The sequence below is a fragment of the Cimex lectularius genome, unplaced genomic scaffold (assembly GCF_000648675.2).
Source record: "Cimex lectularius strain Harlan isolate CLEC.00 unplaced genomic scaffold, Clec_2.1 scaffold57, whole genome shotgun sequence".
In the NCBI taxonomy this organism is placed as follows: Eukaryota; Metazoa; Arthropoda; class Insecta; order Hemiptera; family Cimicidae; genus Cimex; species Cimex lectularius.
In genome coordinates, this window is record NW_019392642.1 from 395,825 (window position 1) to 414,100 (window position 18,276).

Here is an 18,276-nt window from a genome sequence, read left to right on the forward strand (position 1 = left end):
ATATACTTTATATTTTTCATAAAGTGAATAATATTCTATATATAAACACTTTTATTTTAATTAATTGATTAATTCTGTAAAATGTATTGTTATTTATTAATCCATTTATTTTGAGTGGTCTAATTGACCAAATTACTTATTTCAATTAATTATTCTTTTTATGTAAGGTCTTGGCTGAGATGAAAAAGCTAGCGTCGTCGAGATTCGAAGCCGAAGGTCGTGGGTTCGAATCCTGCTAGCTTTTTCATCTCAACCAAGACATTACATAAAAATAATAATATATTATTATTATATTGTTAAAACAACCCTGTTTCCTCCAACACACGGAGGACCCAGATAATCACTGCTCAAGCACAATTTCCAAATCGAATGGCATTCCTATACGCTCTCTATATAGAGCCAAGAACTCTACATTCATTCGAGCAAACTTTTTCTGCGTGACGGAAAAAAGCGAGCTTTTTAATATTTTCAGTTTGAAAGCCCACCGGCCAGGGTTTAAAAACCAAATCTTCTTAAGAAGTCTTTACGCTGCTTAAATAATCAAGTTTTTTCTTTTTTTGACCAGTTTAGTTTTTAGAGGTTCGGCCTTCTACATTCTACATTCATATTGGTCCTCTTGTTCAGAATCACATTCGTCAAGGCTAAAAATTAATTTGGGTATAATTTATTTAAGATTAAACCCGTTTTAATTTCAGCAACAGTATGCGTTCTGTTAATTATAGTATTATTCTCTTTTGTTAGAAACGAATTCTTCGACAAATTTAACGGATGGGAAAGTCGTCGTAGTCGAGGGCGCAGGGGATTTCGAATCGGACTGGTCCTCGGCGCCTCGGCAACACTGCAACGGCCGCTCGCCGCCCTCGGAACCGCTCGCCGCGACTCGCCCTCACGGTGCACAATCCACAAAGGAATTCCCGACGCAGACCGGCGACAGTCGCCATTCTAGTTGAATTTCGTGCTGGTGTTTTTTTTCTCGTTTGTCCGGCCGACGCACAATTTCGATCTCTCCTCGTCCGTTTTTCTTCCGTTTACTTCGTTTCGACTCCAGAACATTGACAGAATGGGCAAATCGCAAAATGTGAGTAAATAAATTAAAGAGTAATTTATTTTTGTGAGGCATCGCGCTTTTACCGGCTGGAGGTTAAAACCAACATGGGAACGGATAGCGTCGGTCCCACTTTCCATCATCACATTTAAAATTTTAATACGTATTCCGTCAATAATACGTATTTAGATTTTTTTCTAAAGATTTAATTAATTTCTTGCCTTTTTTAATTAAAAATCAAAACATTTAATTGTTATTTTACAAGGCGGACCGCCACATGTCTAGTTGTTGTTAGTTGGAACCGCTTTTACTTATTTTCCGCTCGCGTTATGAAAGTAACTCGATCGCTCTTATTGTAAAGACACAAACAAATACATTACAAACGGTTTTATTTCAACTTTAAAATAATCCATATATGTTTAGCAGTCATAATTGACCGTATTAAGCATTTTAATTAATTATACTTTTAATCTAAGGTCTTGGTTGAGATGAAAAAGTTAGTGTCACGAGCGGGATTCGAACCTACAACCTTAGCCGTAGGTGTGTAATGTCTACACGCTGGTGTCCTTGTCCAAAACGAACAAGGGCTGCTGTAGAAAAAATCCAAAATGTCCAACACCATGAATGAATCTCGGATTACTTTAGGCCTTTTCTACTTTTATATCCGAGGGATGGCCAGACAGAACTCTTTTCCTCTCAAATCTGCCTCCTCTCCGAAACCTCTCACTGTCCCCTTTTCTTGAGTTTCTAAAAATTCTGGCCTAGAATCTACCCTCAATTGTTGGAGTTTGCCTCGAACCACCTTTTTTTACCACTAGCTTTCCTCTCTTCCCTGAATCTTTCTTGGACTAATTTTTTAAGAGTTAGTAAGGGTAGTAAAAAAGTAGCGATCAAAAAGCTTAACCCATACTGTTCCTTCATACTTCGGACGTTTGTTCTGACAGACCCATTACCGGTTTTTGTTTCCTAGCCTTTTTCAGTTTTATGTGTAATTTACTTTTACGATTATTTGGAGATCATGAGATGCAGTCTAGTGTGATGTAGGTTTAGAAAAACATTTTATTTATTCCTATTAATTATTCTTTTCATCTAAGGTTTTTGGCTGAGATGAAAACTTAGTGTCACGAGTGGGATTCGAACCCACGACTTTCAGCTGAATACGCCGTTGCTCTAACTACTTTAGCTATTATGACTTAATCCCCTCGGACACCAACTTCCCATCTCAACCTACAACCGGTCGAATTTGCCATCTTTCAAAGGGTTCAAATCCCGTTCGTGACACTAAGTTTTCATCTCAGCCAAAAACCTTAAATGAAAAGAATAAGTAATTGGGATAATTAATATGGTCAATTATGACTACTAAACAAATATGGATTAATTTTCTTTATTGTGCCAATGTTTCGAACTTTATTCACACACTTTGAACCCTGAAGATGATCTAAATAAAGTCAAAACATTGGCACAATAAAGAAAATGTTTTTCTAAACCTACATCACAGTTTAGAAGGTATGATGAAGAATTCAAGATTTAAAAATTTAAGAAAAATACTTTTGTTAAGAGGAAAATAAATTTTCAAAATAATTTTTCTATTTATCATGTACATACGCTTAGTTTAGCACCATTATTTGTATCAGTCTTTTGACCACTAAAATTATACCTTAAATTTGAAATTGTACATAAAGGAATCTTAGTTTTTTTACAGCTTTTCCATAACCACAAATGTCGCATAAGCAAAGGCAGGTAGGTATAGTTGGTTTGGTCTCTTCATCATCAAAAATATCGCCAAAACCAGCTTCTTCCTTACTGAGTTCATTCAGCAATATTAAAATTTATTCAAAATTTGATCCTTCCCTCGTAAAAGTCTTGCTGGTTCTCTTGAAGCACCATGTTGGTCCGATGTCTCTGCAATGTCACGAGAATAGATATTCACTTTGAAAATTTAGGAAATTAAAATAGATCCATTTTATTCAATAAGTCAAAACTTTGTAATATGCTTGGAAAACCTCAATGATTACTTGCATAGTCTGTTGATAAGTATGTCATGTTTGAAAAAGAGATCCAAACCAGTTTGTGAGTAGAACCATGCTTTCCAGCCATTTATTATATATAGTAATTTAAAAATGAATTACAAGCCATGTAACATTGGAACATAAACCATTCCATCCGAAAGCTGGGTTTTCACTGTGCAAAAATCACTCATGAAACATGTCATCTCATGTGGACTCACAATAAAGAAAATGTTTTTCTAAACCTACTTCACAGTTTAGAGGGTATGATGAAGAATTCAAGATTTAAAAATTTAAGAAAAATACTTTTGTTAAAAGGAAAATAAATTTTCAAAATAATTTTTCTATTTATCATGTACACACGCTTAGTTTAGCACCATTATTTGTATCAGTCTTTTGACCACTAAAATTATACCTTAAATTTGAAATTGTACATAAAGGAATCTTAGTTTTTTTACAGCTTTTCCATAACTACAAATGTCAAGAGAATGGATATTCACTTTGAAAATTTAGGAAATTAAAATAGATCCATTTTATTCAATAAGTCAAAACTTTGTAATATGTAAATGTACTTATCACGAGTATGAGAATGAACCAGGACTTATCTGAATGTATCACAGGTACCAATTTTTGTGAGATGGTAAAGATAAAACTGATCAGAACAAGAGAGAGGATGAGGATGTGTGGAAGGAAATTACCATCAAATTGTCAGTACTCTTAAAGTGAAAATGAAAACTAATGTGGTTTGCCGACTTTGATCCACCAACAGCGTTTTCTTCTTTACATAAATTATTGCCATGATAACAAATGCTGATGTAGCAGTTTGTGTAGTTTTAAATGCTTGTCTCGCGCCACTGGTGGCTCACTTTGTTTCGCCTCGTGGAAATGGTTAACCCAAGATGGCGCTTCGCAAATAATTCTAATGTTTAGTTGCACAGTGGAAACCCACCTTAAGATACATTTTTGTTGCTAAACTGGAAGAACAAATATTTTGTTAAAACAACAAATAAAAATAATAAAAACAATAAACTTTATTTAAAAAAAATTTAATGACTGATTATTCATAATCAGAATTTGGTTTTGTTTTAGCAAGATGTGATACTATTGTTCTGCTGTTGATGACTACTTAGGACAATCGATAAAGCAATGATTAATTAGATTTGATCAATGTAATATAATGTATTTTATTTCAAAAAGTAATTAAAAATCCATTGGTATAACTACAATTAGAGTTGAAGGTGGAATGAATATGTAGACTCACTTTTTGTAAATGATGGTTCTACTCACAATTTGTTGCTTACAACGACCGGATTTCGATTTTTGAGCATTAAACGCTCATCATCAGGTTGAAGGAGTTTCACACATGGCTCTCTTGTGAAATGACAATTCATGGAGTGACGTGTGACTCCTTTCAGTTTTCCCCTTTTAATTTCTCTGGTCATTCCATCTCTGAGAATTGGAATGAGCTATCTGTTCAACAGACTTTGGCCTTGGTTAAGAAACTAACAAAATAGTACCAGTTGAGAGCATTGCCTTCGAACAAGAGGAAATTAGACCATACGGGTGTCGCCTTTCTCGATGTGAAAAACATTTTTGTTTAAAAGTACAACTATATTAACCAAATTTATTGGTTTCAAAAATAAATTTTTACCAATGGTCAAGCAAAAAAAATAATTATTATTTTTTAAATACATCATTCTAATTTAAACTCTTAAGATTTGGTGGGAACTTTTGACCGTAGCAAGTTACAAATTGTGATAAATTGCATTTTACCTTTAGAAACTGGCAATCTAACAGCAAAGTAAGTTAATTTTGTTCTCTGTGAATAATAGTTTAATATCTGAAAAACCAGGGCTTTTGAGAATATATTTCCTGTTGTGATTGGATGTCAGAAGCAATGGTTCAACCCTAGCAGAAATTGAAGCTTTGTTTTTAAAATGGTTTATTAGAGGAATTTAGTCTTTATTATTATTCTTAAATTTTACCTTAGTTTTTGTTTTTGCATAACAAAATTTTTTAATGTGTTGCATTGAGCATGTTTGTAATGGAAATAGTTTATTTTCCAGGACAATAACCCAGAAGGTGAACAATTCAGAAAATTGTTTATTGGAGGCTTGGACTACAGAACGACAGATCAGTCTCTGAAATCGTTTTATGAACAATGGGGTGAGATTGTAGATGTAGTTGTCATGAAGCACCCACAAACCCAAAAGTAAGTTTTCCTGTTTTGCATAGTTGTTTTTTGTATACTGTACACAATTTAATAATTTTGGTGTTTTCAGGTCGAGGGGCTTTGGTTTTGTGACTTATGCAATGTCTAGCATGGTTGACGAAGCTATGAAAAATAGGCCGCATAAGATTGACGGGAGGCAGGTTGATTCTAAACGAGCTGTCCCTAGAGATGTAAGGAATTTTGTATATATATTTTTTATTTTCTGACGTTGTTATAAATTTAAATTTATGTGACTTTACAGGAAAGTTCAGGTTCCACTGCCAATGTCAATGTTAAAAAGATGTTTGTCGGTGGATTGAAAGAACAGTCTGAGGCAGATTTAAGAGAATATTTTGGTACATTTGGAACGATTGTCGGTATTAATATTGTTATGGATAAAGCTACAGGGAATAGGAAAGGGTTCGCTTTCATCGAATTTGATGATTATGATCCTGTAGACAAAGCTTTATGTAAGTTTTCAAATTAAAATGTAAACAATTTATAGAAATTTTATGGCTTGAATCGTTGCAGTGAGGAAAGATCATTCGATAAACGGAAAAGGTGTGACTGTTAAAAAAGCTGTTGTTAAAGATAACAATAGTGGAAGTGGTCGTGGACCGAGGGGATTATCAGGAGGGCGAGGAGGAGGTGGTGGTGGTGGTGGTGGTCGAGGACAGTCAGGTTCTAACTGGAATGGTAATGCTGGCGGAAACAGTTGGGGCGGCACCAATGGATATGGAAGTTCTAACGGGCCATGGGATGCTCCAGGAAATGGTTGGTCACAAAGTAGTGGGGGACAAGGTTGGCAAGATCAGTCTTATGGTAATACATTTATTTAATCATACACTTTGACTAACAATATTATAAATAAATTATTCCAATTTTATTTTTCTAGGTGGTGGTGGAAATTCTGGCTGGAATGGAGGATATCAACAGGGTTATGGAGGTGGACCAATGCGCAACAACTACAACACTAGCCAAAGAACTGCACCTTATGGTATGTAATGAAGAATATGCACTTATATACATTGCCATGCTGTTGAAATGAGCTTTATTATTATCTAATGAAAATTGAATGTTTTTGTGTAAAATTAAAAATGTGATAATTGGTGGGTTATATTTTACATTGTACAACCAACTACAGGAAATTTTTCCAGCTTGCAGTTATACGTTATCACGATCAAATAGCATGGATCAATGCTTTATTATAGCATATACGTTTACACAATGACTGGAGAGAATATTCTTGTTATATAGTTTTGTAATTTATCAGTAAGTGCTGACACAAGGAGCAGTTTTGACCCGAAGCATTTACTGAGAGGAAAATTGAGTTGATGGGTCATTCATTTATTGAGAGTGGGTGAAGGTGCCGTAGACGCCATATGGCAGTTTTGAAACAGAGTCGGTGGGTCAAATAGATGACCCCAAGGAGTTGGTTTTGAAAACGCCTATTGTGGAATGGTTATGTAGCATTACATTAGTAGAGCCACAGGTAGCTGTTTTCAAAACGGTTATCAACTTTTTTTTTTTTTAAGCAAAAAATTGACATGGAGAAATAAATTAGTGAAATAGAGAAGCTTCCATATCTATGGGACATAAGGGGGGGGGGGCAAATTATTGAAGTGTCCTTTTTTTCTGTTTTTTAACACAATTAGGAAAATCCTCCTATTTTTCGTTCTTCTTTTCCATCAGTAATACAGCAGGGACACCAGAAATACTTACTACTACTCCTCGTCCATTGCACTAATAAATAATAATAATATATTTCACTATAATGGAAAACCATATATGCATTTAGTGATCATAATAATTGTTTTAACTAATTATACTTTTTTAAATCTAAGATCTTGATTGAGACGAAAAAACAAGTGTAGCAGCAGCATTTTGAGCCAAAGGTCGTGGGTTCGAATCCCGCTTGTGACATTTGCTCTTTCATCTCAACCAAGTTGTTAGATTAAAAAATGAGGTACGGGCCTACCTAGGCTTTTAACCCCTCGGGTCCTGGTCACCCGCCCTGCGTAATATATATAGATTAAAAAATTATAAGTAATTAAAATCATTTACAATATTGGAAAACGACATGAATGAGGCTGATTAGCTATATATCTGGTAGAATGGTGAAACCAACCAGGCTACGAAAATGTCAGCTGTGAAAAAAATCAGCACGTTAAATGCTTCTCTCAAAACCACCACTTATGTTGTAACCCTAAAAAATATGAAGCATTCACAACTAAATTAATTGTTTATTTTTATTAATTATGCTTTTAAGCAAATGCATAATAATAATGTAAATTTTAATATTCCTATTTTTTTATTTTTTTTTGGACTACATTAATTTTTCACATAGTCCTTAATACAGAAAAAAGTTAAAAGTTTAGAAAATAGTCTAGTTGTTTATGTACAGAAAATTTATAATGCTAATAGTTTTTAATCTAAATTTTTAAAAAAAAGTTTCTTACATTCGTATTACATTTCATTTTAGTGGCCTTAATATTTGGGACAGTTCAGTTTTGTACTAAAATAAATTTTTATACATCATACCATATTTATAAGCTTTTAGCAATACTATTAAAATATCTGAAACTCAATTTTAAAATTAGACAATATGATAAGAAAACATGTTTCTAGGAGGAGGGTATGGAGGAGGATCGTCTTGGAATAATCGATACTAATGTAACAAGTAAGTTCAAAATAGCTTTTTTTCTCTCTTTTTCCCCCACTTTTTATTTAAAAATGCATGTGTCAAATTATTAGTTTTTTTACATTTCAAACAAACCAAATTTAATTATTTTGCCAAATTAAAATGCTTGATGAGACAAATAATTAGTTCTCTTTTATTAGTGGATTAAGATTTTTTTCAACACTCTTTCAAGGTTTTAAATCTTTTATAGATATTAATTTTTGTTTTACTTACTATTATTTAGGTCTTAGGATGGATCCCGTTTAAACTAGGCCTTTTCCAGACCAAGAAGGAGCAATTTTTTGTAAATAGGAGCACATGGCATTTAAATACTAATTTATATCCAAGATTTAATTTAAGAAATTGTGTGACAAATTGGTGTAATTCCATTTTTATTTTGAGCACACTTCTTTTGTGTTGCAAATTTGTACAGAGACCCTTTGCACTAATATTTTTATGTATTATTAACAATGTTTTCTCGATATTGAAAAGAAAATTACAAGAGATAGTTGCTTTTTTTGTGTGTATGTGTATTTTAGGTTGGAAAAGCCTTTTCTACTTGTCTAAAAAAAATTTTTTATATTTACAAATATGAAATTATAAATCATTTTTACTTGAAAAACATTAAAACTGTTATACATTTAAAAACGATAAAAATTCTCTATCTCTCTCCCCCTTGACATCCATATTATCACATAATAGACTTATTTAAAAATATTAATTAAGGTAGAAAGAATTAATTATACGTGCTAAAATAAACAGGTGTGTGAGTGAGAGTGAGTGTTTTCTTTTTAGTCTGTCACAAATATTCCTGAACATATGAGAGAAGAGAAATTTAATTGAATTTAACTAATTGATATAGTAAAGATATTGAATCAATCTCAACTAGGATAATTTGTCATTTAAAACATTTAATCGAATTTTATTTAATTTTTGGGGCACATGTGACCACAGGACTTGTACAAATTAATTTTTTATTGATATATTACAATTTATTGTTTGCAGTTACTTAATTATTGGGTTTACAATTTATTTTAGTTCTTCTAAATCATATTTATTGCATTAGACAAATTATTTTGTTTTGGAAATATTGCTTAGCTCAATTAGAATATTATTTGTATATGTGTCGATTTAATGAAAACCACTATAAAAAAGTATGAACAAGTTACATATTATGTTTATAATTCTATCTAAACCTTCCACATGGTTATTTTTTAAATGTCTCAAGTGCATATAAAAAATTAAAATACTATACAATAAAATTATTTTAAAATAATATGCACATTGGTTTCATTATGAACTTTTGTTATTTTTTGTATAGATCATGTTCAAATCACTGTATTCATAACACTTTTTTTGACATTTTGATTTGGAGTGTGAAAATAGATGGAACAAGTTTTCTTTCCTGCTTTCTGTCCAGTCCATTTACATCCATTTTTCCACCAATATACAAGTGATAGCCTAAATCTATAATTAATATTAGTCTAAAGGTTTAAATTCTCTGCAGACAGATAGGATCATCTTTAGCCTGTCTTAAAATGTGACATTTTAAACACTGGATACGTAGAGGAACATTAAGCCCAACAAAATGGAAATTTTTAACTGATGTATTTGAGGCAATATGAATCTTCACTTGTTTAGTTTTCTTCATGATTATACTACATTAATAGGTGGGTTAATAATTAATTATTTTTCTTAAATTAAATAATAATTCTGTAACATTTAACAAGCTGATTTTATAATGAACTTTTTTTGCCAAACCTTAAATTTATTTAATGGCGTCTTGCAGTAATGACAAAAAAGGTAGTTGAAAGTTTTTTAAATGGCTTTGTTTCCCATATTACATAAGGTATGTTAATTTTTAAATCATTTATTACAATAGAAGTAGCAAAATTGGTGTCGGACTCAGAGGTTGATGCCCTAACCACTTGACCATAGCATAAAACCCTCTTTTTTTAACTAAAGTTTGACGGATAAAACTTGGAAATAATAAAAAAACCAAAGAAAATATAAGTTGATACTTTTAAAATTACATCTGAGCATAACTGTACTATTAATGGGCTAATACATTCGAGTATTTCATTTTGAATAAATTTATTAGCTTTATTTTGATTTGTTCTGTTGTTGGTGCCACAAGTATTATTCATATTAACAATACAAAACAGTAAACCAATATGATCCATGTTCATGCCATATTGATCAAAAATATGCTGTTTTTTATTAAATAAGTAAGCATTTATTTGGTACAAGTATGTAATTTAGAATTAGCTACATATTTCGTTGTTTTTTTTTTTTTTTTTTTTTTTTTTTTTTTTTTTTTTTTTTTTTTTTTTTTTTTTTTTTTTTTTTTTTTTTTTTTTTTTTTTTTTTTTTTTTTTTTTTTTTTTTTTTTTTTTTTTTTTTTTTTTTTTTTTTTTTTTTTTTTTTTTTTTTTTTTTTTTTTTTTTTTTTTTTTTTTTTTTTTTTTTTTTTTTTTTTTTTTTTTTTTTTTTTTTTTTTTTTTTTTTTTTTTTTTTTTTTTTTTTTTTTTTTTTTTTTTTTTTTTTTTTTTTTTTTTTTTTTTTTTTTTTTTTTTTTTTTTTTTTTTTTTTTTTTTTTTTTTTGGCGATCCAGTTGATTACATGGCAGCCAATACTGGTTAAATAACACCTTTTATTGAAGTTGTAAAAAGACATTGGGTATGTTGATTCTGTACAAATTGCTTTGTTTTAAATTATGCTTTTTAAGCAGTTATTTTTAAATAAACATGTCTTCGTAAGATTTTTTTGTTGAGGTCTACGAGGTCATTACAAGTTCATATAATTTTGTCATTTCCTCCTCATCCTCGCTGTTTTGGTCTGTGAAAGCATCAACAATTTTAGGAATGCTTTTGATTATAGTTTGTACCCTGTGAATTCATTACCATTGAATTGAACATAATGGGAGAGAGAGAAAGAGATGCCAATATTTTTGAAAAGTTTGGAATAATTATTATTCAACTTTTTGCTTTGCATTTTTTACAACACCCAGCTTTTCATTGGACAGTAAATTGCAATTTATTTATTTTTTAATTGTGATTATGTTAGTTTGAAATGTTACATGATTTTTAATTTAAAGGGAGTATAATATTTTTAAAATGGATATAGGAAGCAAGGTTTCTTTTATTTTTAACTAAGTGGGTGGAGTTGTTTTTACTAATTATAATCATCATAAGCAGTATAATCTGAACGATTGAATTAGGCATCTTGAGACAAGTCGAGTTTTTGGGGTGAATGTGTGAGGTCTGGAGAGTAAAAGTAAGTTATTAGCGAGAATGGAGTGGATTTTGTGTCTATTCTGCAGTTGGCAATCTGAAGTACAAAAGAGAGGCTAGCATTTTAGGATATCGACTGGTTTCATATAAGAGCAGACTGAGACGCTATGAACGTATGAAAGACCAAAAAAAAAGAAGTAAAAACATGCGGATGACTGGTGATGACCCCAGCTGTTTGTTAGCTCCTAAACCTCCCGCATTATTAATGTGAGCAATACTGCTGGTCGATAACTGCATCCTTACTGATATCTGAACAAGTACTCTTTCTTTCATTTGCCCCTTCTTCCAAATTGAAAATAACTAACGATAAATATAATTTATTTTTTATATCAGAATCAGAGTGATGAGATCTGACCTTGTGGTGTATGTCACCGGGTAGAATCTATCTTCCTAACAATATTTCATGTTATTATTTGTAGTTTATTTGACACTTAGGTTCTTTGTGCATAAACTTCAACATTTTTTAAAAGATAAAGTCAGTGTCATGAGCGGGATTCGAACCCAAGACCGGCCTTGGCCACCTCTCGGATTTTCCCTCCTTTTTGCCATTTTTCAAATGTGGTGTAATCTATTTGATTCTCGGCAACAAATGACTTTAGTGAATTTAATTGAAAAATGTTAATTGGTCAATCGGACCACGAACTGTAATGGATTTTTTTAAAAGGTACTAAAATAAGAATTTGTTTTAAACTTTGTTTCATTTTGGAAAATAGGTTATTACTCTGGGCAAGTTTTGATTTTAATTCATTAGAGATTACTATTCATTAGAAATTTAGTGGCACACCATCGCCGAATTAACTTATTCTTAATTAAATTTTTTCTCCTCTTAAAAGGCAGTTTCCTAAGAATTATTGAGGTAGATCATTGAACCATTTAAAAATGGTGGGAAATTAGATTGTTTATTAATTTTTAAGAAGAAATTGCATATTTCTTTCTTCTTGCCGGTTGTGTCTTTGTCGGTTAGAAAAATAAAAAAATAGAATTGTCAGTCTTGAATAAATATTAATTTTTTCTTGTACATTTTAATAAACCATTTTAAGTCTGTTTTGAAATGTCAAAGCATTTGTTCATAAGCAACAGGCAAAGTTAAACTTGATAGAACTGAAAGTAGTAATTTTAGATTTGTAATAGACCAAAAATCTAATCTAGAGGTACTAACGAAGAAGAAAACTTAAATACAATGAGTTATTTTGTGAAAAGTAGTTTTGTTACAGTATTTTCGCTTAAGGTGAAGTATCATAATTCTAAGGTAAAAAAAGCCTAAACCATCTCAATTTACAGGGCTAAACAAAAATTCCCTGAATAGGAATTTTAGCCTGTATTGAACACTTTATGCATCTGTGAGATGGGCTGCAGTTTTAAAGAAAACGCGAGCATGGTTGCGATAGTGACGACAATATCATAAATTTTAAGGTTCTCGACTTGTCTGTGTTTAACCGTGCTAAGTGCTAACCCCGGCAGTCGTACACAAATTGGTGGCGCTGTGTCGTGGTTAAGGAAGCTAACATTCCATATCGATAATATCGACAGAAAGATTAAAATAAACAAAAAACAACTCGTTTGATGTCATAAAACAATAACATCATAGAATGTGAGCTATATAGAAACAATAAAAATATAGTACAAACAGAATTTGAAATCATAATTTGGACACTGACACCCGACCATATTAGCATAAAAAAACATCACGATATCGATATCGGTGAAAGTGTTGTATCGATGAAAAGCTACATGTTACTCCTGAATATTTCGACTTTCATGGATCGTAAAATAAAATTTAACTGGAGTTACTTTTGTTAAATTGGTTCTTTTCATAAATTTGTTGTTTACAACGATCCTGATTTCGAGCATTAAAGGCTCATGATCAGCTTGAAGGATTTACAAACACGTCTCTACATGAATTGTCATTTCACAAGAGCCATGTGTGAAACTCCTTCAACCTGATGGTGAACTCTGAACTGAAAGCTTGAAAGTCGAAATCAATAATTAAATTAATAATTAATTACCAAAATTAATAATGTCATTAAAATAAAATTTATGGTCTAATTATTATGATTTGTGTGCATTTTTTGTACAAAACATTTGGTCTTTTGGTTTAGCGAACAAAAATGTCGTTGGATTTCTACTGCATGAAAAAAATCACTTGCGCAATTAAACGTGAGAATTACTCGCGAAACATCGTCTCAGGTTAACCATGTCCACGAGGCAAAACAAGGTTTAAACAAAAAAAAAAGCCATTGGTGGACCAAAGAATCAGAGTTTCATTTTCGCTTTAAGAGTACCGACAGTTTGTCCCATTTTGATATTAATTTCCTTCCACATATCCTCTCTCTAGTTCTTTTAATGATGAGTTTTATACTTAGCATCCCACAAAAATCAGTAGCTGTGATACATTTGGAAAGTCGAATGTACACCTCCTGGTTCATTTTCATACACGAGACAAGTGCATTCACACGGAGTGAAACAAACAACACAAAACACTTTGATGCGCACTGAAAAACTGACAGTCGTTCGGTTTACCCCAAAACATCCTCGCGCCATTTGTAGTCCGGGCTATGTCTCCATAATGTGAGACAAGTTTTGCGAAACAGTTGTACAAACACTGCAAGTGAGTTTCATCAGTGGAAACCTAACTTTAAAACATTACTCAACTTTATTCCTCACTTAACTTATCCCAAGATCATGTGATTTTTATTTTATGGGGGTCTTTTCTTTGGCTGGGTGTGTTGGTACCTAGAACCTTAATTTGTTCTGAATTCACTTTTGCTGAGTTGAGTTTCTCACACTGTCAGGCAGTTGTTACAAATTCAGTTTGCAATTGCTATATCAGCCTAGCCAAAATTGAAGTAAATTGGCAATTGTAATACTTTGTGGCTTAAATGCCTCTTATCATAATGGTCCATGTGAAAATTGAATTTGGCAAAAAACCTATATACCTTTGATAGACAAAAACTGTGAGACCAAGCTGAGATTAGGATAATGGAAGTTGGCCAAACTTGTCCATGGTGTAGAAATGTGTGGTGTTTAGTGACCATTAGTTAATTGTTATTTGGAGAACGTGAGATGCGGTCTGGTGTGACATAGGTTTTAGAAAAACATTTTCATTATCGTGTCATTACGTCACACCAGACCGCATCTCACGTTCTCCAAATAATCTTGTTTATGATGTTACAAATTTCTTATTTTATTTAATTATCATGCATTATTTTTATCATCATTATTATTATGCAAATTATTTTTAAATTTATTTTTTTAATTCTGTTACCACTAGTGTTATAGATAAAACTAAGACTAAAACCATTAAGTGAAACAATCAAATTATTGTGAATTGACCGTAATTTGTATTAATTGTAATACTTAATAATCTTTATGTAAGGTATTGAATGAATATAATTAATTGAAAGAAATTATTTGGTCAATCGGACCACGAAATATAATAAAGACTTAATTTATATGTCCAAACTGTGGAAAGTGCACTCCTCCTGTTAGAATTAGTGCTCCAGCCTGTTGAAACTGAGACAAAATGAGCAGACAGAAGTTAGTTGAGTCCACATATTTTTGTAGCCAAATAACTTTGATATTTTCAGCATATGTGATTTTACGCCACCTTTTAAATTTTAAAGTATATTTGTTAAAATTGCAATGTCATCTTAAAGTTGTATCATCACTATATTTTTCTTAATCTAAGAATTATATGGTCATTGATGGGTTCACTTAATTCTCTTTATTTTAATTACAAACACAATATGCGCATGAAATTTAATTTTATTAGGTGTTTATGTGTTAATATATTTACATCTGTGAAAATAATATTTGGGAAGTAAAATTTCTCATTATAATGTATTTTTGCTTTTGTTTTTTATTACAGTGAGGAAATAAGAGAAGCTCATTTCTATTTGTAAATCAAATAAACATTTGATGCCTGGACAGGACAGTCAAGAAATGGTTGGTCCATTAGGTTAAGAAGGAATTCATCTGATGATAAAATTGGTTGCCAAAGAAAACAAAATTGGCGAAAACTGCATTATTTCAACCATAAGAATATTTAAAACCCTACATAACCGAGGTAAAATTGAAATACACATACATCACTGATGAATTTATATCATCCTAATTATTCATAAACATCTACATGTTATAAATCTGTTTGTTTTGAAATTTACAAACAAAACCCTTAATCAGCTTGACATGTCCCTTAAGGGTTGTATTTTGTTATTAACTTTAAACCTTAGCATTGTTTAAACTTCCGGAGGAATATTCTGAAATGATTAGCGATGAAAAATTGCCTAATTGAATTGAGTCAAATTGATTAATTGTTGAGCTTTTGGTAATTATATTATTGGATTGTCTGGAAAATAATGCAGGTTTATGGCTATAAAAACATTTAAATAACTGATTTTAAACACTTTTTATTAATTAAAATTACCCTCCATCACTCTCAATACACTTCTCCCAATGAGGTTGACCAAAATTAGCTTCAGTAATGCCAGTTTGTAGTGCATTGTTTCAATTTGAAAGCAATACAATTCGGTGTTATTGTTTCAACAGGGTTAATAAAGCTTTAGTAAATTAGCCTAAATGAAGCCCATCAAAGGGTCACCTTTTTTGATGAATTGAAGGCTTCAGTGGAGCCACTGTCCAGAACGTCTGCTGTTATTGTAGAGAATCCATTTTTCATCACAAGTAACAATTCTATCCAGAAAAGGCTCATTTCTTTTTTCGGCAAAGAAGTGGCAACTTCATAACAATGGTCGATTTACTAACTGAAAGATTCTCTGTAAGTTCTTACAGTTTCTCTGGGATTTCCTTAGGCCAAAGCTTACCGTAGAACGTCATGTAGGGAAGATTCCACAATCTTTCTCTTCAAGGCAAAAGTCTCTCTCTCAAAATTTTTGAAAGCATATCTGATCGGTGCTCTCACTCACACCTGGCATTGCCACAGACTTTGTAATGCTTCTGGCTGTTTGGGTCCGACCGAGTTTCAACTTGTAAAACGCAATTATGCAAAAATCAAGTGTTGACATCTTAGTAAAGATTATTTCCAAGTAATGAAATGCTACTGAGGTAGACAAACAAATGTTTGGATTAGGATTAAAAAGTGTTGACATTCGTATAAAAGAATAATCCATCAAACATAAACAGTTTATTACACAGAGGGGTAATTGCCAGAAAACACGAAAACCTGCTTTATTTTCCGGACAACCCAATTTATCATTAATTTCCAATTAATTAAGACTTTGGTTGAGATAAAAAAAGTCAGTGTCACGAGCGGGATTCGAATCCAAGATCTTCAGCTAAATATGTCGCCGCTCTACCACTTGAGCTATCGTGACTTCGATCCACTAGGACACTAACTTTCCATCTCAACCCCACCTTTTGAATTTTACCTCCTTTTTTGCCATTTTTCAATTCAAATCCCACTCGTGTCAATAACTTTTTTATCTCAACCAAAGCCTTAATTTATTGAAAAGAATTTATTTGGTCAAGCGGACCACGAAACCTAATAAATTTATCATTAATCATCTCAAAACGGCTCAGCTATGCAACTTGGCTCACTTCTGGTAGACATCTTAGTTATCCTATTTATTCATTATTATGAAACTACATATTTGTGTTTCTCTCTATTTTTCTTGTATTTCTGGTTATTTTTACTGAAAAATGTATCTAAAACGACAATCCACAAAAAGAATAAAACTGATTATTATATCAAATCACTTTAATTTATTATTTATAAAAATGAGCATGTTTAAGTTATAGGACTGATGAATGATGGAGTGAGTGCAGTGTTTAATCCTTTTTAAAAATATAGTTCCTAGCTTCTTACTGTGAGTAGGAACTATCTTTTTAAAAAGGATATTTAAGTTGTGGGTAAATAAATACAAGTGTTTAAAACAAATTTGTATTAAACTTGTGCAATTTTTTAATTTCTACATTTTCAGATGGATATAAAATAGATGTAGAAAAAATGTACAGATAAACATATCTGTATGTAGACGCACACATTTAAGTTATAAGATACCTAAACATCAAAAATATACATATGTTGCAAGAAATGTTTGTTTAGTAAGATTTTAAATATAAATGTATAATTTTATTTTTGTTTTAGGCAAATGATAGTGATTCACTTGTGACTCATGGTTATCTCAGAACTATACATTGAGAGAGAATTGAAATTAAGGCAACAGAGCCAATTTTTGGTGGGATGAGATTTTAATAAATTATACTTCCTATTTCTTATCGCTCTGCTTTAATTAAAGAAAAAGAAAAAAAAACTTTTTGATGTTATTTCTACTCTCCTGTTGAAAGTTGTACACCAACAACCCTCAAAAACTTAGTATACAGGAACCCACTTGTGAAATAAATAGAACAACGTGTAGGTATATACAATATATAATTGAATAGTAAATTATTTCAGTTTATTATCCTCTAACATTATTCATTCGTTGTTAAGAGAAGAAAATTAAATTATACATTTTCTTAATGTCTCAAAATAATCTAGAACAACCCTAAGCCACTATTATTATTATGTATGGTTATATGTTATTGTTCTAAAGTTTGTTATACGCTTTGACTGTTAATTTTTTGATTGCAAAGATATGATGCAAAAAGTAGTGTAAATTTAATTTCTTTCTAGAGATTGTCAAATTAAGTACTTTCACTTAATAAATAACGGTTGTTATAAAAATAAATAACTATTTCTATTAGAAGATTTTGTCTATAGGAATACCATAGTACTACTCATACTTTTTATTTAAAAAAATATATAACTTGGTTGTTATAAAGATACTTTTTCTATCAGAACATATATCTAAAAAAAAAGTTAAGCTATTCAGTATAATGTATGTATATATTTTATATATGGATACCGTATTACTACCATTTGTAAATACTTTTACTTTTTAAAAAATATATAACTTGGTTGTTATAAAACCTACTACCACTCGTAATGTACTGATCTTATTATCTCAGTTAGTCTGTTCTTATTAGTTTTGCTTATCAGGCATTTTATAAACGTGTTATTTTATTTATTTATTTTTTTTA

At 31.1% G+C, this 18,276-nt stretch overlaps 1 protein-coding gene across 2 annotated transcripts; it reads left to right on the forward strand.

Annotated features, from left to right (window-relative positions):
* Window positions 1-842: 842 nt before the first annotated feature.
* LOC106661934 (heterogeneous nuclear ribonucleoprotein A1-like) lies at window positions 843-17,472 on the forward strand. 2 transcript variants are annotated; one of them, XR_001339798.2, is made up of 9 exons: window positions 843-1,078; window positions 5,118-5,263; window positions 5,334-5,454; window positions 5,526-5,733; window positions 5,795-6,085; window positions 6,159-6,260; window positions 7,892-7,943; window positions 15,104-15,301; window positions 17,342-17,472. XR_001339798.2 is itself a non-coding variant. In XM_014385700.2 (8 exons), exons 1-7 carry the CDS (start codon window positions 1,061-1,063, stop codon window positions 7,933-7,935), a joined length of 930 nt encoding a protein of 309 aa, XP_014241186.1. In that variant the 5' UTR covers window positions 843-1,060; the 3' UTR covers window positions 7,936-7,943; window positions 8,188-9,111. The 2 variants fall into 2 exon arrangements, 1 of the variants encoding a protein (XP_014241186.1); XM_014385700.2 differs by lacking the exons at window positions 15,104-15,301; window positions 17,342-17,472 and adding an exon at window positions 8,188-9,111.
* Window positions 17,473-18,276: the final 804 nt, after the last annotated feature.

Excerpts from the sequence above, each read along its gene's own strand:
- LOC106661934 (XM_014385700.2), top strand. Across the intron at positions 5,264-5,333 it reads AAGCACCCACAAACCCAAAA|GTCGAGGGGCTTTGGTTTTG; the intron begins GTAAGTTTTCCT and ends TGGTGTTTTCAG. Across the intron at positions 5,734-5,794 it reads TCCTGTAGACAAAGCTTTAT|TGAGGAAAGATCATTCGATA; the intron begins GTAAGTTTTCAA and ends GAATCGTTGCAG.